This window comes from Hemiscyllium ocellatum, chromosome 22 (assembly GCF_020745735.1).
Source record: "Hemiscyllium ocellatum isolate sHemOce1 chromosome 22, sHemOce1.pat.X.cur, whole genome shotgun sequence".
Taxonomy (NCBI): domain Eukaryota; kingdom Metazoa; phylum Chordata; class Chondrichthyes; order Orectolobiformes; family Hemiscylliidae; genus Hemiscyllium; species Hemiscyllium ocellatum.
Genome location: NC_083422.1, coordinates 34,216,095 through 34,237,536, shown reverse-complemented (window position 1 = coordinate 34,237,536; position 21,442 = coordinate 34,216,095). Strand labels below are relative to the sequence as shown.

At 41.5% G+C, this 21,442-nt stretch overlaps 2 protein-coding genes across 2 annotated transcripts in view; both read left to right on the top strand.

The window, feature by feature from the left end:
• Positions 1–7,592, top strand: part of zgc:174164 (uncharacterized protein LOC570656 homolog) — a 59,457-nt gene extending 51,865 nt beyond the window's left edge. The window contains exons 19-22 of the mRNA XM_060842036.1: positions 764–899; positions 1,555–1,618; positions 2,603–2,652; positions 4,502–7,592. Of these exons, the coding sequence (XP_060698019.1) occupies positions 764–899; positions 1,555–1,618; positions 2,603–2,652; positions 4,502–4,676 (425 nt within the window). The 3' untranslated portion in view covers positions 4,677–7,592. The remainder of the gene's footprint in view (positions 1–763; positions 900–1,554; positions 1,619–2,602; positions 2,653–4,501) is intronic.
• A 376-nt stretch (positions 7,593–7,968) lies between these two features.
• The window catches only part of LOC132826147 (L-seryl-tRNA(Sec) kinase-like), a 40,149-nt gene continuing 26,675 nt past the window's right edge, over positions 7,969–21,442 (top strand). The window contains exon 1 of the mRNA XM_060841793.1: positions 7,969–8,121. Within this exon, the coding sequence (XP_060697776.1) occupies positions 7,969–8,121 (153 nt within the window). The remainder of the gene's footprint in view (positions 8,122–21,442) is intronic.

Here is a 21,442-nt window from a genome sequence, read left to right as displayed (position 1 = left end):
ATCATGAGTTTCAAAACAATTTAATCATTCATTGCCAAGGTAAATTTTCCAATACCTCTCCCACTCTTTTTTTGTTTGACAATTGAATGTCCATGAGGAATTAATTTATTATCCAGAAAACTATATACATAACAATCTAATTTCTAAAGAATAGCCAACATTTAACTTATATAAATCCAGGTTTCCAAAGAGGACAGGGACCGAGCCAACTAACCCACTCTAAACTACCTAAAGGCACATTCACAGACACAAATTAATATATTTTCAGCAATAACAGTTAAAAGATATTATTGAGTAAACCAGACTTTTCTACCAGCAAGTTCCTTGGATCATCTCCTACTCCCTAAAAGTAATTTTGGTAGAGCTTCTTCAGAAATTCCTTTTACATGTTGAAATAGAGTTTCTGCTGACGTCAAGATGGAGGAACGGGAGTAGCCTTGAGGAAATTCTCAATGCAGATATCATGAAACACACATCTGGCAATTGTTCAGATCACAAATACAGTAACTCAGCCTACACTTAATTGATTAGAGATGCAACCTTCCCAATTTATTTCATTTAATGTAAAGTCTTCCTAAAACCTGGATAGTTTTAAAACAGCTTCTTTCAAATTTTCAAGATTACCAACAATATAAATATAAGATAATAAGTAGTGAATCTTAATCTTCTATTTGCATGCCATGGAATTGATCATTAATAGTATGCAAATTGATTTATTGTAGGAAAACCATTTAAGGAGTCTTTTCTGTTTTTTTCCCTTTAGATACTTCACTTCGAGATGGCTTGCTAATATTTTTCCTTTTGGTGGTCCCAATACTAATTTTCATTGGTTTAATAATTTTTTTCAACCGTAATGCAATAAAACAACACTGGAGAAAGAGGAAAACTCCACACACAACGTATGTGACATTGGAGTTCACCTCCAACTTTTCATTAGAAATGTGGTTACTTATTTATTGTGTCTCTATTAGTTTGATTTATTTCCTGTCCACAGGTATTTTATTTTGATTTCATTCTACTGTGTGGTTTCTCCCTATTTATCCTGAAGGCGGTATCTCCTAAAGATGTTCAGGTTGTATGGGCATTGGCCACTCTCAAGTGTGCTGCCTAATTACTATTCATGAGTGAAGTCAGACGGCAAATATTGGAATTTTTCTTTGAGGCATCCAAAGCCAAGCTCGATCCTGATTTCACTAGATGGCCAATTCTGCATTTGCGATTAGAACTCATTGGACAACAGTCAGGAATGGGAACCCAGGCTGATGTTTCTCTACCTTAGCTGTAAACTGCATACGAACTAAGCTGAACATGTACATGATGAAGGTGACAGGATTGCATGAATGACGTTTATTGCAACCAGTTATGTAGAATAATGAATACACTGTTCATTAGCTGGGGAGGTGTTCAAAAGATAAAACATTTACAAAACCTACTATTTGCTCAGGATTAAAATCTGAATTGGGAAAACTATATAACCTTGTTAACATTGGAAAATCTGAGGCTATTCATTACTAGCTTTGGGTTTCTTATGCACATAACTGTTTTATCTTACAGGACACAGACCAGAACACAATCAGAGAACAATTTGTCAAACCATGGTAATCAGAGGAATAATCAAGTAAGAATCACTATGATTTCAATATCTCTTCTATACCATAAAGTTAAAATCATAATATTCCAGGTTAACAGTATGTTCTTAACCATATTATCATACATGTGCGAGTACTTTCCTATTAATGCTGCTAAACTATCAATCGAATCAAGTGATAATGGAGCTGACATTCTTTTGGATTTTAGAATTAGAATCCCCACAGTGTGGAAACAGCCCTTCGACCCAACAAGTCCACACCAACCCTCTGATAAGTACTCCACCCATTATCCTACATTTTGCCCTGACTAATGCATCTAACCGACACATCCCTGAACACTATGGGCAATTTAGAATAGCCAGTTCACCTGACTTGCATATCTTTGGACTGTGGGAGGAAACTGGCGCACCCAGAAGACACCCATGCAGACACAAGGAGAATGTGCAAACTCCATACAGACAGTTGCTCAAGGCTGGAATCGACCCCAGGTCCCTAGCACTGTGAGGCAGCAGTGTTAACCACTGAGCCACTGTGCTGCCCCAAATATTTTGCAAAGTTACAACTTAGATATTAATGAAGGTTGATTCCAATTTGAACAAAATTATATCTTCTCAAACTGCATTTGTTATTACATAGATGATTTTTGCCTTCCCTGTACTCCATTCCATTTCTGTTTCACTCAGAAAGGTAAAAGGCTTTGGTAAGTACATTTCATTACAGATAAAATTATTGGCAATGGCTTTCACAAGAAACAATTTTCTTCAGTAGCAACTGTCCTGACATCCACTCAAGGTGAAATTGTCTGTGGTCTCAGTATTCCCCATAGCTTCAGTCTTTTCTATTCAAAGAAATAGGTTAATATATCCATTAAAACACAAAAATTTCATGCAAACACATTAACATGTTTATTTCTCCGATTACATTAATCAGAAGTCTCATGGTGTAGTATGTTTTTAACATTACAAGGGTAAGGGATGAAATATTAATACATTGGATTTTTTTTTGTATTTAAGGTTATTTCTACTGCAAATTCAAATATCTATGCAGACATTACTTCACACAGGTATGTTCATTTAATGTAAAACTCACTGTAGTCATTTTTTTCACTGTGCTTAGATGAATCTCACTGAAATGGAAATAATATTCAATACATTAAAATACAGGCCATGCAGCCCCCATGATGGAATTGATAATTGTATAATATTTCCAAGATTTATGCTTTTTCAATTGTACAATCATAGAATGAGCAGGAGAGTAGGATTATTTCAGCTGTGTGATTGTCTTCTCAGCTATGAATCAAAGGGTCATGGGTTCAAGTCTGCTACAGGACTGGAGAACATAATCTGGACTGATCCTTCTATACAGTGCAAACAGGCAGTCAGTCTTTCTGCTGAAACTTTAAACCAAGCTCCTGTCAGCTTATTCAGTTGGATGCAAAAGACAACATAGCATTTTTTCCAAAGTGGAGCAGGGACTTCGGATGAGTCTTTTCAACCAATGACACCAAAAAAAAAACAAATTAACTGGTCAAGCATCTCATTTTTTATGAGATTTCTCTGCTGTGTTTTTCTATCTAAGAAATGAGACTTTGGGTAGAATCAGTGAATCCTGCATGAGGATTTGGGAGGCCTTCTATCCAACCCTTAAGGCTATCCAACATTTAGTGGAATATGGGCTAAAGTGGGAGGTATATCTGCAGATAGAAGGAAAACAAAGAAACTAGCAATGGGTCATTTAAAAGGCTCCATGATATTGCATAACCTTCTCAAAGAAAAATTGTAAACACAAAATGTTTTGGAGGGGTTTGGGACAGCAAACGTTATTTAGCTGAGTAGAAAGTGTCAAATCAAGATGAAATAAACAATGTGCAGTAGAGAATTCTTCTCCAGGGTTATGTTTCCATTCATCCCATCCTGTTCAGAAGGTTTCCCTTTGATCTTGATGCTAGTGTTACAGGAAATTTCCCTCAGCAGATTTTAAATCTGACACTATTTAGGAGGCATAGTAAATCAAACAGACAGCAGCAGGAATTTATAAAGGATATAAAGATTTATAAGAGTGCATTATGGGTTGAGATCATCCAATTTGGATTCTAGAGAGACAACTTGGGTTATTTTACAAATTATGAGAAACTAAACTGAGGAAGATCTGGACATTTGGGTATTTATGTGCATAAATCATTAAAATTGAGTGGACACATAAAACAATCAAAAGCCTAATATTTCTTTATCTCAAGGTGACTGGAATATAATTGGGTTGAAGTTATGCTATAACATTATAGAGTCTTGGTCAGACTGCATCAAGAATACTGCATTCAGTTCTGAGCACTGCACTTCTCGGAGGACATATTGACCTTGTATTGACTGCAGTACATGTTCATTAGATATGTCGGGAATGGGAACTATAAGGACAGTAGTATAAACTTTACTTATTTTTCTTTCAGTAGATAATTTAAGAATGATTTTATTATGTTGTTTAAATTAACATCAGAATCTGTCTTTTGCCATTCCTTTTGAGTTATTAGTCAAACTCTATTGTTACATTTCAATGGTTTTAAAGATGTCTTTACAACAAATGTATCTGCCACAGGAATACTGCTGGTTGTCAAAGCTATGCTTTGTTAAATGTTACTTTATTATTAATTGCTTAACAAGACTTCCTGACCGGTAGTTTTGTCTTGTTATTTAACAACACATTGAAATTGTCCAACTTGTTGAGTTCCATGAGACCCCATATTTCTTATTGGTGTATAAAAGAATTGGCTTCATTTTTACATGCATCACACCATTCAGCTTGGTCACTAAGAATAAATGCTTGCAAGCATATCATTACCATGATAATTTTAATAAAACAGTGAAAATTGCATTTTTATGTTATTATTATCAAAAGTCATATTTTTTCTTTGTTTTTAGGCAATATGCTTCAAATGAAAATCCAGTACCTTACATAGCCTATGCACCAAACTATCAAAATCCTGTTCCACCTCCTAAACCTACTGTAACTCCTCAACCAAATGAGCCTCCTAGACAAGCTGTGCCTCCTAGACCAGCTGTGCCTCCTAGACCTACTGCATCCCACCAGTCTTAAGTTTGACCTCAGCACTAAATGATCATAAATTGTGTCTTATGTTCAGTAATATTAGTGATCACAAGGATACCTCAGGAAAGTATTAAGAAGTACAGTATATTATTTCTCTTTTATCATTATCTTTAATTATTCTTGCAACAATTAGATTCACCACACATTTTTCGAAGCCTTGCTCAATATCAATGAAGTTTTAATGGTATTGCAGCACCTTAATACCACAGCTGCTTTTATACCAGGCTCTGAATGCTTCACAAATGTAAATTCTCAGGGTTTTTTTAAAAATTGGACTTGGCAGAGGAAAGTGCAATTATTCAAAGAAGATCTTTACAGAGGATAAATTCAGTTCATGGTTGCTTGATTTTCACACACAAAATATGCATGTGACTTCCCAAATTTGGATTGCAAGTTGCTATGCCCAAGGTGTGCCAGAAGTGCACCATATTGTCTGGGTAACTTTTAATCACCCTGAAAATAAAAATAGGTGTTTCAGAAAGCAAATTAGGAAGACATCAGATTTAGGACACTGATCTGCAAAACTGAAAAATAAATAAGTATAGTTTACAGACACTTTCTCTGCTTGATAATATCAGGTGTTGAGTGCCTTAACCAGTGACCTTTAAAAGTAAATCATTGGAGGCCACTTGGGAAAGATCAAGGGAAGTTAAGTTTTAGTTTTTGAAAGGATAGGAAAAACAAGCGTAAAAATCACAGTCCTTGAAAGAACTCAAGGCCGTTGATGACATGTTCAAGATATCCCCAAGACATTCACTTTCAACTGGACCAGAATAAAAGCCTGGCCTCTGCAAATGTGTGCCCACTGCATCCCAAAACCAAATTTGACTCAATACTCAGGCATCTGTGGACTGATGCACAAATCTATTGTTCTATTGATACTACTTTGGGTACATCTGAATTTCCTCATTTACATAACTAATATTTGTTTCTGTTTAAGTTAATACTATAATAAATTGTTTTATGTTTATTTCTTTTTTGCACAGTATAAATTTGCATGTCTCTTCTTGATGTACATAGATTTGACTGTTCTAGTTACATGGACCTATGGGGTGTTAATCTGTTTTCAGCTTAACTATGAACAGTATATGTTTGAGATGCATCAATTCAGAGTAATTTCAAATCACCAACTCAAAAATGTTGTTAATACTTTGACATAATTGCAGACACTGAGGGAATAATCAACAACAGAAAACTTTAGTGGGAAGTTGTTTTGGGTAGGATCGTGAAAGAATAAGATTAAATTGGTTTGCATCTTACATGATGACATGATCTAAAAACAGAAAATAGCAATGTAATGTTGATTATGTGTTTGAATATTTTAGAAAGGAAACTGATTACTAGATTAAGTTTCACTATTCACCAGCTAAATTGTTAACATTTTGCACTACAGTGGACGCACAACGCAAAAAAAAACTAACAGTTCTATGAAATCTTGCTGTCCAAACATAAGAAAATGTAAATTTTTCTAAACTATTTAATTTTAAATTAATTAGTGCTCACATCATCACTTTCCAATTTATTTGAACTACCTGAGTAAAGATTACTGCTATAATTAATTGAGAAGTTAAATTGCACTTTAATCTATTACATCAGTAATAAATCAGTAGCCTAAACAATAGGCTGTGATTATAAATTTTGTACTCTGAGAGTGGGCTGGGCATGTTATGCGCAACTGATTCACTGTCCCCATCATTGATAATGTTTGCTGGTTAGCAGTTAGCAGTTAGGTACTTAAGTGTGAGTTTCTTGGTATACTGTACCTGGACACACCATGACAAAAACTAGTAATCAATCTGAGACCAGCAACCACAATTCTGAGTTGCTGAGTCCACTTTTGAGGATCCCATGCAAAGTATGGATGTGTAGGATTGGAGGCACCAGCCATGGTAGTTTCAGAGCCTACACTCTTGCCTCCCATCTGTGTTTCTGCCACCAAATTGGGAGCAAATAGAACCCCCCTCCCACTCCTCCTAAGTCCAGTAGGCAGGTTGTCTTGGCTTGCTGCCAAAGATTTTTCTCGTCTGCCAAAAAGGCATATTAATGGGGTAACAACGAATTTAGTTCCTTCAATGATCATTGACCACCTCTATGGGGGGGACCTTTCCATCCATTCCGGGTGTTCAGAGGTTTTTCTTCAATATTTTGAGCGTTGAAAAAAAATACTTGAGACACATTGAAAGGAATGTCCTTAGTACCTAGACCAAGTATTACTTTATCTGTAATTGTCTGTGATTACTATGGAATTGATTGCTAGTGATCATATTCCCAGTGATTCAATTGACAAGCTATGAGAAAATGAACAAAATGGACTGAACTTAAATTACATTGTACTCCAGACTTTCACATTTTCCATCTTAAGTAGGTTTGACTTGATTGAATTGATTTTGACTGTGATTTTAAGCTCCAGTCAATCACAACAGCTTTTGCTCTTGAACCAGTTAAGAGAGGTGAGTCAGCTGAATCAAATATTGGAAAAAATGTAGAGAACTATGTTAAAATAAAATTAGCTAGGCTTTACCAGTTTGGTATGAATTGCAAATTTTTCTACATGTGTTTAGTTTTGATTAGTAATTATACATTCAGGATTCTTTAAATTCTGTACCTAATCTAACCAACATCAAGGGTGCAAGAGAATGTTTCCATGTTATTCCAGATTATCAAATCACTACTTTGCCCTGAATACACTGTCAGAATTTTATGTATAATGCTGATTTTTTTGAGAAAATATTGTTTAGAAATCTGAATAATTTTTAAAATATAGATAAAAAATTGTTTTATGTATTGAATTACCTGTGAATGATGATTGTTAAATGAAGGAAATGAAAAAACACCTAAGAAGGATTTATAAATGTACCATCGAAGGAATCCCTGATTTATTAAACATTAACAATTTACGTTGGATCTGGACTGGTGATTGTTTTTGCAACATTTATTCCGACTGATTTTAACTGTTTTAGTTATGTGTCACTCTGTTTCTACAACCTAAAGAAACAAACATTTTAAAATATTTTAGATGTGTTTTTTGGCTTCACAAAGTGAAGGTGTTAACAATGAGAATTAAATACACTGGGAAACTAATATTAATTGATCTTGAGCCAAAAAAAATTACACCCATCAGCATGACATTTCTTCTATTCTGTCTTCAGCAATGCACTTTGTGCAAAGCCTTTGTGATCATATTAAACAATTTTCAGATTTATGTACTTGCATTCACTTAATGAGATGTAGTAGTTAAAGTGGGAGATGGCACGGGGCAGGGTGACACAAGGCACACAAGATGGTTGCTGAGCTATCAGTTGGTCACTTGACACCTAAGGGAGCTGCCGGACCAGAATATGGAAAGAAACAGCAGAGCAAATACAGACACTGCCTGAGGCCACCAGAATGCCAGCACAATGCGCTCACAACCCAGTTGATTAGTTTAATGCAGGTGAGGGAGAGAATACACATGAGTAACCTGCACTGTTCGCCAAAGTCTCTGGGTCCAGCCAACACCTTTGACAGAAATGCTAACAGCTTGATATGGACTCAATACAAAGTGCTAATAACTAGGGCTGCAGTAATCATCTTTCTCAGGAAGAGCGATTAGCACCCATTACTACAGCAACAGACCTCCGCGCAGACATTGAACTGACAATGACTGTATCGAGACTATCAACAATTCTGCAATGATCGCCATAAACAAATCATGTTAGCAAAACAATAATCTCATCACTGACCTATTGTATCACAAGGTGTATAAAAGTATCTTGACATGTGCTCTGGGTCAAGAGAAGAATCTCAGCTGACCACTGTGCTGTTGGTGTCTTTCTCTCCCCCGGGGGTACGGTATTTCCTTGTACAATACACTCTGTTATTGAACCCCAACTCTGACTCCAAGACTGGTGATTTTCCCCATAACAAGTGGCATAGCGAGCAGGGTTCATATTACTGGTCCCCTGTTGGAAGGTCATGATTGGGTGGCTGGGGTAAGAACCAATTTGTACCTGAGTCAGACTGGGCCAAGGACACCGTTTAAAAGGTATACCGAATGTTTTGTCTGATTTGCTACAGCACTGAGTTAAAAATGTTTGTGTATGTCTGTGGAGAATAAGTGTTAACTGTACTAACAGTAGTAAGAACCTACTGCTTGTGCTGAAACAGCCAGAGGACAAGGTTGTGCATGTCTCAAAAGCCCATCCCTAAACCAGTCATTAAGAGGGTAGCCCCCCCCACCCCACAAGCAAAGGTTGGGATTTGAAGTGGGAATTTGAGGCACCGAGGGCACTAGGAGTTATGAAGCACAAGTGGCCAAGTCAGGTAACATTGGACTCTGTAGGGGCAAACAACACAGAGTTCAGTTAGAGTTTAAATTAAAAGTTGGGTGCTGTTTGTACTTGTAATTTCCAATGTGGTGAGGAAGAGGAGTTGTCACTCTGATCAACGTGGAAAGCTGAGTAACTGTGATACCCTGTCAGTCCTTTGTAGAATGACAGAGGTCGAATAGTGGAGGTGGCCGTGAGGGTAAAGAATCCCCACCGGTCAAGAGCACACTGGGTCTATCTGGAGGCTTTGGGTCAGTAGAGGTGGCCAGGAGGGTAGAGAAGTCCCACTGGTGGACAGCACACCTTGCTAGGAGACGGCTATGGCCATACGAGGGTGCTAGGACAATATTATTTGCCAGGGGTAGAGAAGTCCCCATTTAGGAACACGTTTCTGTTGGTGGTATCTAGGGGTAACAATCTGTTAAATGGCAGATCAAAGTTTTAAAGGGGACCTGCAGGTTCCCTTATTGAGAAATACAAGGCTGACAGACAGGGTTGACAGAGCAAATGAAGAAAAGTGGTTGGGATCCATCCCAGACATTAGCACAACAGAGAGTGTGGATACATAAGCAGAAATGGAATAAAACTAAAGATATGGGTAATGTTGGTATACCAATTAGCCAGCCTAATTGAGCAAGTGAGTGCCTCCACGAGTAAGTGGAGAAAGGACCAAGAACAAGTCAAAGAGCTGGAGAGCAGGATAAAGGATCTAGAATTCACATTAGAAAGAATACAAGAGGAAAGAGAAATTGACATTCTCCCCTCCTGCGAAACGGTCCAGCAGGGACCAACTGCTCCCTCTGTTGGACGAACCGTGCAAGAGTTCAATTCAGCACCTGTTACCAGAGAAGGGACAGAATCACAACCTAAATCAAATTATGATTTGGAGATGCCGGTGTTGGACTGGGGTGCACAAAGTTAAAAATCACATAACACCAGGTTATAGACCAACAGGTTTAATTGGAAGCACACTAGCTTTCGGAGCGACGCTCCTTCATCAGGTGAAGGTGGAGGAGCTTGATCGTAACAGAATTTATAGCAAAAATTTGCATGTGATGTAACTGAAACTATACATTGAAAAATTGATTGTCTGTTAAGCCTTTCTTCTATTAGAATACAGTGATAGTTTCACTTCTTTCATGTGTAAATCACAAAACCTTTTCTTAAAGTTGCATTCTCGGGTTAGCTGTTAACAATGGTGTTAGCTAGACAATATGTTGAAGGTGTTAGCCCCCTGTGTTCTCTGTCTATGATCTGATGTTTAGATCAGGTCATAGACAGAGAACACAGGGGGCCAACACCTTCAACATATTGTCTAGCTATCACCATTGTTAGCAGCTAACCCGAGAATGCAACTTTTTAAAAAAAGGTTTTGTGATTTACACATGAAAGAAGTGAAATTATCACTGTATTCTAACAGATGAAAGGCTTAACAGACAACCAATTTTTCAATGTATAATTTCAGTTACATCACACTGCAAATTTTTGCTATAAATTCTGTGTTACGATCAAGCCCTCCACTATCACCTGCTGAAGGAGCGTCGCTCCGAAAGCTAGTGTGCTTCCAATTAAACCTGTTGGACTATAACATGGTGTTGTGTGATTTTTAACTAAATCAAATTAGAAGCCATTCCCCCAGGGGAGAGGCAGCAGATTATGGCCTCCCTGGGCAAATTACAGCCCTGGAGTGCAAACACCCGGTTCTGGAAAGAGCTGGACAGTATATAGCAAAAGGCAAAAGTGAGGACTGCAGATGCTGGAGATCAGAGTCGACATTAGAGCGGTGCTGGAAAAGCACAGCAGGTCAGGCAGCATCAGAGGAGCAGGGAAATTGACGATTCAGGCAAAAGCCCTTTATTAGGAATTCTAATCTGGATAGTGTATGGGTAGGGCACCAACTACACCTGAGGGACATAGACAAGCTGGTCCGGTCAGCTTGCCCAGCAGACAAGTGGAGGCAGGTAGCTGGTGGACCCGATGCCACAGCAGCCCGAGATTATAGGGGAGGATGATGGACACATGCCGGCACCTTCACAGCTGAGATAGATGCCCAGCAGGCACCCTTCACTGACTTTAAAGAAGAAATCCAGAGGATGCTAGGAAATTCCCCCACGCACTGGAACAAGATCACAACCACTAAACAATTTAAAGGGGAAGGAGCCTCTGAATACAGGGAACAATTATTTAGGCTCTATCGGGAATGCTCAGGGCAAGCAAACCCAGATCGGGGGGAACCAGGCATTTATCCAAGCTTTTAAAGATGGTCTCTCTAGCACACACCAAACCATCCTGAAAATGAGACTAATATTGTCGTCCCAGGATTATCTTCGAGTAAAAAATGAGGTCTGCAGATGCTGGAAATCACAGCTGCAAATGTGTTGCTGGTCAAAGCACAGCAGGTTAGGCAGCATCTCAGGATTATGATAACCTAGTCAAGTGGGCTAGCGGGTTGCAGGAGGCAGAAGCTCCTGCAATAAAGGCAAGACCTGACAAAGCAGCCTACTGGAATGGAGGCGAGAATAACAATCCTGCCACAATTGTGACTGGCATGGTCACTATGCTAGAGAGTGTAGGGTCCCACGAGCAGGGAATAGACCAGAGAACAATGTAAAATACTGTGGCCACTGCAAAAGAACAGGACACACAGAAGCAGGATGCTGGGAAAAGCTTGGGGTGCCTCCAAACACCACCAGGAACACCGCGGGAGTCCCGAGGTCAGCAGAGCTGACAACCAAGCTGCCCCTATTTGTGAGGGCAAGGGAGAGGGGAGAATTTATGTACCCGCAGTAATAGGAAGGAGGAGACATGAAATGCTAGTAGACACAGGAGCAGCTGTATCTACCACAAACTTACCCTTACCCCATGCAAATAAAAAATTCACTTAACTAAGGTAGGAGGGGATGAAACACCATCTTACCTAAGCGAAACTACCCTCGTATAAATAAACATTGTATATAACCCCATGAAATTCTACGCATACCAAAATAACAGGGGCACCATAATGGGCAACGATCTCGTGAAAGAATATGATGTTCTAATAATTGTGCAAAACGGAAATTGATTTGGCCCAGACAGGACAATCGGAAGACTGAGACTGGGAAACTTACAAGTCACCTTGAAACTATTAAAGTGGCTACAGGCACCAGTATGGACTGGAACCTCTAAAAGGGGGGGATTCGGAGCCATCTACGCCTCCATCCCCAGAACATGGGCAGAAACAAAGTTAGATACAGGTCTAGTTAACATAGGTGTGATAAGGGTTTCCGGGCTGAAGCATAAGCCCCACCGGCAATATCCAATAAAACCTGAAGCAGAAAAGGCAGTTGTAGAGATAATGCAAGGACTAGTGAAGCAGGGAATCCTGAAAGAAACCACAAGTACAACTAATTCTCCAAAGTGGCCAGTACTAAAGTCTGATGGGAGCGACAGGCTCACCATTGATGATACAGGACTAAATAAGGTCACCCCCAAATTGCACCCATTGTAGCAGACCCCTCCACCATCTTAAACAGCTTGGCCCCTGAGCAAAAGAGTTTTACTGTTTTCGACATAGCCAACAGGTTTTGGTCTATCCTGTTACACTCTGAGGCCCAACAAATTCGCTTTTACAGTGAGGAACAGGCAGTACAAGTGGACTCGTCTGCCACAAGGGTTCCATAACAGCCCCACTATTTTTCACAGAGTGATGAGCGACATTCTGAAGAGAGTAAATTTATCAGAGGGTTGCACTGCCCTCCAATATGTAGGTGATATCCTAATTGACTCAGAGTCCGGGCCAGGACACCAAGAAGCTTTGTGTCTCGTATTACATGAATTGGCACCCGCAGGTTAAAAATCAGCCCCACAAAGGCATAGAAATTACAAGTCTTATACCTGGGACACCTTATATCCCAGGGACTCAAAGAAATGCCCAACGACCGCAAGAAGGCAATCCAACAAAAACCACGACCTGCCCCCTCAAGGGATTCTGAAAAGTCTTGGGGCTATTCAACTATAGTCGGAGCTTTATACCAGAGTTCGCAAAATTGGCTGAACCGATCCAGAGATTAACTAAAGGAAGCAAGCCCGCCTTGGAACCTGTACCTGGGGGACAGAACAGGAAAAGGCATACAGTCAGCTTAAAACTCAGCTCACATTGGCTCCCGGGCTAGGGCTGCCAGATCTCAGTAAGGATTTTCACATCCGCTGTAATAATGAGGGAGTGTTTTACTCTGCAGTGGTCACCCAAGACCATGATAGCAGGATAAGGCCCATAGGGTACTAGTTAACTACAGAAGGGCCAGGAGTCACCGCGTTGCCCAGGTGCATAGCAGCCTTAGACTGCACTGCTTGGGCCGTTGGGGTTAGCGAGTCCATAGTAATGACAGGGAATGTCATCCTCCACACTAAACACACCCTAGTAGAGATGCTAACACAGGGAAACTGAGGGTCATCTCCAGTATGAGAAGGGCAAAGTGGGAGGCAGTTCTTTTACCACCAAGTTGGCCCATGATAATATTTAGGGATACAGGAGAAATCCCAGCTGAGGCAATTCTGGACGCAGGGGAACTGCGCAACTGTAGGGATATAAATGGGGATAAGGATAGGAAGTAAGTAAAAGATACCCTCCTCGTCAAAGCCGAGGAGATCCTCTTCATGTACAAGTCACTAAAATACGTAGCAGGGTGGCCCCAAACAGGATGGAGTGTGATAAATTATAAGTTAGAAACAGTTATGTCCGGAACGATTGATGGGAGTCAGTCCACACAGGTAGCAGAACTGGTAGCACTCACTAAAGCACTGGAACTAGCAAAAGGAAAATCCATGAAAATTCAAAGTTTGTGAGAAGATTTGTAGCTCAGGTGCTCGTTGTTGTGGTTCTGTTCGCCAAGCTGGAATTTGGTGTTGCAGACGTTTCGTCCCCTGTCTAGGTGACATCCTCAGTGCTTGGGAGCCTCCTGTGAAGTGCTTTTGTGATCTTTCCTCCAGCATTTGTAGTGGTTTGAATCTGATGCTTCCAGTTGTCAGTTCCAGCTGTCCGCTGCAGTGGTCGGTATATTGGGTCCAGATCGGTGTGCTTATTGATCGAATCTGTGGATGAGTGCCATGCCTCTAGGAATTCCCTGGCTGTTCTCTGTTTGGCTTGTCCTATAATAGCAGTGTTGTCCTAGTCGAACTCATGTTGCTTGTCAGCTGCGTGTGTGGCGACTAAGGATAGCTGGTCGTGTCATTTCATGGCTAGTTGGTGTTCATGGATGCGGATCGTTAGCTGTCTTCCTGTTTGTCCTATGTAGTATTTTGTGCAGTCCTTGCATGGGATTTTGTACACTACATTGGTTTTGCTCATGCTGGGTATCGGGTCCTTCGTTCTGGTGAGTTGTTATCTGGGAGTGGCTGTTGATTTGTGTGCTGTTATGAGCCCTAGTGGTCGCAGTAGAGTGGCTGTCAGTTGGGAAATGCTCTTGACGTATGGTAGTGTGGCTAGTCCTTTGGTATGCGGCATGTCCTCGTTGTGTTGTCTTTCCCTTAAGCATCTGTTGATGAAATTGCAAGGGTATCCGTTTTTGGCGAATACATTGTATAGATGTTCTTCTTCCTCTTTTTGCAGTTCTGGTGTGCTGCAGTGTGTTGTGGCCCTTTTGAACAGTGCCTTGATGCAACTTCTTTTGTGTGTGTTGGGGTGGTTGCTTTTGTAGTTCAGGACTTGGTCTGTGTGTGTGGCTTTCCTGTATACCTTTGTGGTGAATTTTCCGTTCGGTGTTCTCTGTACCATCACGTCTAGGTTTGGGAGTTGGTTGTCCTTTTCTTCCTCTCTAGTGAATCGGATTCCTGTGAGTGTGGCGTTGATGATCCGGTGTGTGTTCTCTATTTCTGTGTTTTTAATGATTGTGGGGTAAAAAATGAGGTCTGCAGATACTGGAGATCACAGCTGAAAATGTGTTGCTGGTTAAAGCACAGCAGGTTAGGCAGCATCCAAGGAATAGGAAATTCGACGTTTCGGGCATAAGCCCTTCATCAGGAATGAGGAGAGTGTGCCAAGCAGGCTAAGATAAAAGGTAGGGAGGAGGGACTTGGGGGAGGGGCGATGGAGATGTGATAGGTAACATGGCTGAAGAGTTTCTGTGCAGAGGAGATGACCTGGGGGGTGCAGTGAGAGAGAGACTCACTGAAATCCTTGTAGAGGGAGGAAGAGAGCTTCTTCAAGGAAGGCATCCTTGCAAGAGGATTCGCAGTAGGTTAAAATCTTCGGGTAAAAAATGAGGTCTGCAGATGCCCGAAACGTCGAATTTCCTATTCCTTGGATGCTGCCTAACCTGCTGTGCTTTAACCAGCAACACATTTTCAGCTGTGATCTCCAGCATCTGCAGACCTCATTTTTTACCCGAAGATTTTAACCTACTGCGAATCCTCTTGTAAGGATGCCTTCCTTGAAGAAGCTCTCTTCCTCCCTCTACAAGGATTTCAGTGAGTCTCTCTCTCACTGCACCCCCCCAGGTCATCTCCTCTGCACAGAAACTCTTCAGCCACGTTACCTATCACATCTCCATCACCCCTCCCCCAAGTCCCTCCTCCCTACCTTTTATCTTAGCCTGTTTGGCACACTCTCCTCATTCCTGATGAAGGGCTTATGCCCGAAACGTCGAATTTCCTATTCCTTGGATGCTGCCTAACCTGCTGCGCTTTAACCAGCAACACTTTTCAGTTTTAATGATTGTGGCCTGACTATCTTTGGCAATAGTACCTCAAAAGCTCTGGAAGCAAATAATAGAGCTGGCTAAAGTCAGACTCGATACACAGCAGACATGTTACATGGTGGATTATCAATTAGCACAGCAAGGGGGAGTTTGTACCATTACAGGTGACAATTGTATCACCCATGTTATTGATGCCTCTTATAACATTACAGAAGCAATCAACAATATCCGAGACCAGCTAGATCACTTTTGACAAGGAGCCACAATTACACTCAGCTGGTAAATCTTGGGGACCCTATTTGGCACACAGAATGGTTCTCCTCATTGCACTCATGCTGGCATGCTGTGTGGGCCATGGGTGTTTAAAGCTCTGCTGTAAGATGCTACCTATGAGAACTGTACCAGCAGCAAGTGTCACCACAGCAGAGCCCCCAAATAAATTGGTACTCCATGATACCCCTTGGGAAGAGGAGCTCCTAGAGATGACCTACTTCTACATGTAAATTGGGTGGTCTGCTGGAGATCTCTGATGTTGCCTCCTTGACCACAAAGGGGTGAGTGAAGTGGTAGATGGCACGGGGCAGGGTGACACTAGGCACACAGATACACAAGATGGCCACGGAGCCATGAGTTGGCCACTTGAAATATAAGATGGCCACCGGACCAAAAAATGGGGGAGACAGTAGAGCAAATACAGGCACTGCCTGCAGCCACCAGAATGCCAGCGCAATGCACTCACAACCTAGTTGATTACTTTAAGGCTGTTGAGGGAGAGAATACACATGAGTAACATACACTGCCCGCTGAAGTGTCTGAGTCCAGTCAACACTTTTGATACAAATGCTAATAGCTTGATATGGACTCAATACAAAGTGCTAATAGCTAGGGCTGCAGTAATCGTCCTTTTCAGAAAGAGCAATTAGAGTCCATTACTACAGCAACGGACTTCCACACACATTAAAACTGACAATGTCTGCATTGAAACTAACAACAATCGTGCTGAAATTAACAAAGGCTGCGTTGGAACTGACAAAGACTGTATCGAAACTATCAATAATTTTGCAATGATTGCCATAAACAAATCATGTTACAAAGAGAATAATCTCATCACTGACCTATGGTGTCAAAAGATGTAAAGAAGTATCTTGACATGTGTTCCGGGTTGAGAGAAGAATCACAGCTGACCATTGTGCTGTTGGTGTCTTTCTCTCCCTGGAGCTCTGGTATTTCCTTGTTTAATTAACTCTGTCATTGAACCCCGATTCTGACTCCAAGACTGGTGATTTTCCCCATAGCATAGCCATTGTGACATTTCATGAGACAGACGAATCGGCAAATAGCAACTAAACCCAAGTTTCAAAGACATAACATGTAAATATGTGGGTAGAATTTCCTTCATTGTTGCTAGGTCAAAATCCTGGATTTCCCTCCCCAATGCATTGTGGGTCAACTCAGCAGGTGGACTGCAGCGGTTCAAGAAGGCAGCTCAACACCACCTTTGCTGGACAGACAGTGATGTCCACAGCCCACAAAATGAATATGAAAAAAAATTGGAAAATGTCACAGCTTGGGACTGAATTAACTGGCAGTGTTGATAGACAAATTAAAGGAGTAATCACTAGAGGTAATGCCAAGGATGCAAACCATTAAGGAGAAGCAGTGAAGGTTGATAGCATAGGAAGTCACATCGTAAAGCATTAAAAAGTAAATAATATTAATGTCACTTAGTCATGGCAGGCATTCCCATTGTTGTGAGCAGAATTGAAATCAGATTGAAAGCAATTGACCAGGTTACTGCAGTGGAAAATTGGAGTAGAGAATTCTGAGAATTTTGAGATAAAGTCGGTTTTAGTGAAAAATGATAGCTTGAGCAAAGAAAGGTTTTCAAAGTTAGGTCTAATTGCAGTAGTTTTGAAGACAGAAATCAATCATTGCTTATAGAAGAAGAGCTATTATTAACCTAATGAAATGTAGTACAAGATTCAGGAGCTGAATGGGGTAAAGAGAAGAACAATAAGTAAAATTATGACATTAGTGTTTCCTCATACTACATGATGAGGAAGGAAATTAGAAAAGATTTTGATTGAACAGGCTGTGGTAGCAACATACTGAATTGGTTTCCTTCCATAGCCTGAACAAAATTAAATTTATTTTCATAGTTCTCCATGGATGTTCTCTATTGTCAGGAACTGGATACTCCACACAGGGTGGCAAGAAAAATAGGTGCCTCCATCTGCAGTAGATCAGCCACAGCTACTCAGCTATGTAAGAATATCCATTTTCTGTTTAACAGCAAGAAACTTGTCAGTTTCATGCCAACTTGACAAAGAATTGCTATCTAGGCAGAAGTGAGTAATGTAGATGCTGGAGATTAGAGTCAGGATTTGAATGGTGCTGGAAAAGCACAGCAGGCCAGGCAGCATCCAAGGAGCAGAAAAATCGATGTTTCAGGCAAAAGCCCTTCATCAGGGGCTAATGCTTTGGTGAACTGTAGTATTTTAGTAAGAAGATCTAATTCATAACCTATTTATTTCTTGGAAATTACTGCATTTGACAGTGCCACATGAAAGTACTCAAGAATCCCATTCCATTTTTAAATGGTGGACGTCTGGAATTATGAAATGCATAAAAATATCAAAATAAGGTCCCATGTTGGACATTGTAAATTTAGGTGAAGATCTCCCCAAATCAGACATCTCACACAAATTAAATGAGTGTATGTGGAATTTTGGGACTGGCTTCCTCAGTGAACATACAGGAGGCTGAAAGAACACAGCAAACTAGGTAGCATCAGGAGCTGTAGAAGTTGCCATTTTGGGTGTAACCCTTCTTCAGGACTCTTCAGGAATATAATCCCAAACTGGCAGCACGGTTGCTCATGGTTAGCATTGCTGCCTAACAGCACCAGGATCCCAGGCTTGATTCCAGCCTTGGGTGGAGTCTGTGTGGAGTTTGCACATTCTCCTTGTGTCTGCGTGGATTTCCTCTGGCTGATCTGGTTTCCTCCCACAGTCCAAGATGTGCAAGTTAGGTGAATTGGCCATGCTAAATTGCCCATAGTGTTATGGGTATTAGTCAGACGGAAATGGGTCTGGGTGGGTTACTCTTCAGAGGGTCAGTGTGGACTGGTTGGGCCAAAGGGCCTGTTTCCACACTGTGGGGAAACTAATCTAAACTAGTGCCACCTGCCTGTTCATGGCTCATATGCCTCCAAGCATTTATTATTCTTCAGGGTCCTGAAGAAGGGCAACAGGCGAAATGTCAACTTCTACACTTATTGATGCTGCCTGTTTGCTGTGTTCTTCCAACCTCCTGCCTGTCTACTTAGGGTTACAGCATCTACAACTTTTTTGTCTCCTTCCTCATTGAACATGACAGTTGAAGTTAATGTTTTTGTGCGGTTTAAATTACATTTGATTCCTTGCATCAATGGATTTCGTTAGTGATCGATCTTATATGAATTTTCATCTTCTCAATATATAATTCTTGCTTGTAAGTATTTTCTTCAGGTCGTCTCAATGCCGTCGCTGATTATATGAAGGGGGTACAAAGTTAAAAATTACACAACACCAGGTTATAGTCCAACAGGTTGAATTGGAAGCACACTAGCTATCGGAGTGGCGTTCCTTCATCAGGTGATTGTGGAGGGCTCGATCGTAACACAGAATCTATAGCAAAAATTTGCAGTGTGATGTAATTGAAATTATACATTGAAAAATTGATTGTCTGTTGAGCCTTTCATCTGTTAGAATACAGTGATAGTTTCACTTCTTTCATGTGTAAATCATAAAACCCTTCTTTTTAAAGTTGCATTCTTGGGTTAGCTGCTAACAATGGTGATAGCTAGACAATATGTTGAAGGTGTTAGCCCCCTGTGTTCTCTGTCTATGACCTGATGTTTAGATTGATTCTAATCTAATAAGTGAGATAACAGTGTTTTACATAAATTCCTGCAGTTTTTGAGCTCAGAGTTCTACATGAATGTATGCAGTTTTTGAGCAAAGTGCAATGTAACTCTGCAATACAAATTCACCACACAAAGTATATGTGTGCATGTGGGTCTTTGTCAGTCTGTGTCTGTCTGGGGTGGGGGTTGTGAGCGTGAGAAAGTGTGTGTGTGTGTAGTGGGTGCAGAGTGTCTTAAGTCTGCAAGGGGGTGCATGTGTGAGTGTGGGAATGTGTGTCTATAAGGGTGTGTGGGTGTCTGTGTGCGCATCTGTGTGTACCTGTGTCCATGTGTATGTGAGAGTGTGTATGTGTAGGAATATCTCTGTGTGTGTGTGTCGTGCAATGGTGATCACTTGTAAAGTGATATGAATCCAAGGTCCCGGTTGAGGACCTCCCTATGGGTACCGAACTTAGCTATCAGCCTCTGCTCGGCCACTTTCCTCTGCTGCCTGTCCCGAAGTCCACTTTGGAGGATGGTCACCCGAAGGTCCAAGGCTGAATGTCCTGGACCACTGAAGTTCCCCAACTGGGAGGGAACCCTGCTGTCTGTTGATTGTTGCGCGGTGCCCATTCATCCGTTGTCGTGGCCTTTGCTCGGTTTCCCCAATGTACCATGCCTCCGGGCATCCTTGCCTGCAATGTATAAGATAGACAACGTTGACTCAGTCACCTGAGTTACTGCCATGTACAAGGTGGGAGGTGTTCCCACGCATAATAGTGGTATCTATGTCCACAATCTGACACGTCTTGCAGCATCCACCGTGACAGGGTTGTATGAAGTTGTCCTGAGAGCCGGGCAGTTTGCTACGAACAATGATCTGTTTGAGGTTTGGCGGTTGTTTAAAGGCAAGTAGTGGAGGTGTGGGGAAGGTCTTGGTGAGGTGCTCATCCTCATTGATAATGTGTTGCAGGTCACAAAGAACATGGCGTAATTTTTCAGCCCCTGGGAAGTACTGAACAACTAAGAGTACCCTGTCAGTTGCAGCATGTGTCTGTCTCCTGAGGAGGTCATTACGGTTCCTTGCTGTGGCACGTCGGAACTGGCGGTCGATGAGTTGAGCATCGTACCCCGCTCTTGTGAGGGCATCCTTGAGTACTTCCAGGTATCCGTCACGTTTCTCCTCATCTGAGCAGATCCGGTGTATGCTTGTCCATAGGGAATGGCTGTTTTAATATGTTTTGGGTGGAAGCTGGAGAAGTACAGCATTGTGAGGTTGTCTGTGGGTTTGCAGTAAAGCGTGGTGCTGAGGTGTCCATCCTTGATGGAGACGTACGTGTCAAGAATGAGAGGGGCAGTCAAGAGTAGACCATGGTGAGTTTGATGGTGGGATGAAACTTGTTGATGTCACTGTGTAGTTTTATCAGTGACTCCTCGCCATGGTCCAGAGGAAGAAAATGTCATCAATGTACCTGGTGTACAATGTTGGTTGGAGATTCTGCACAGAAAAGAAATCTTGTTGGAACCTGTGCATAAAAATGTTGGCATATTGGGGTGCAAACTTGAAGAGGAGATGGCTCCTGAGGTGATTTCCCCCCACAATTTAGCGTATTTAAATATTTTTGAAAACCTGTTCAGGCACACCTCTTGGGCAATGTCACACTTGAACCCAAGAACCTCATACTCAAAGTGACGGCGGACTTGGCCATAACAACCTTCCCTCGGGGCTTCAGAGAGCCCCCTCCTCACCTGGAGGCTCAACGATTAGTCCCGCCCACGCGCCGCTGAATTGGTGGGCTCCAGACCGCAGCCGATCCCTGACTGGTCACCCTCTAGTGTCGATCAGGAGGCTCCGACTTCCGGCGGCTGCGCGTGGAGCGCTGACGG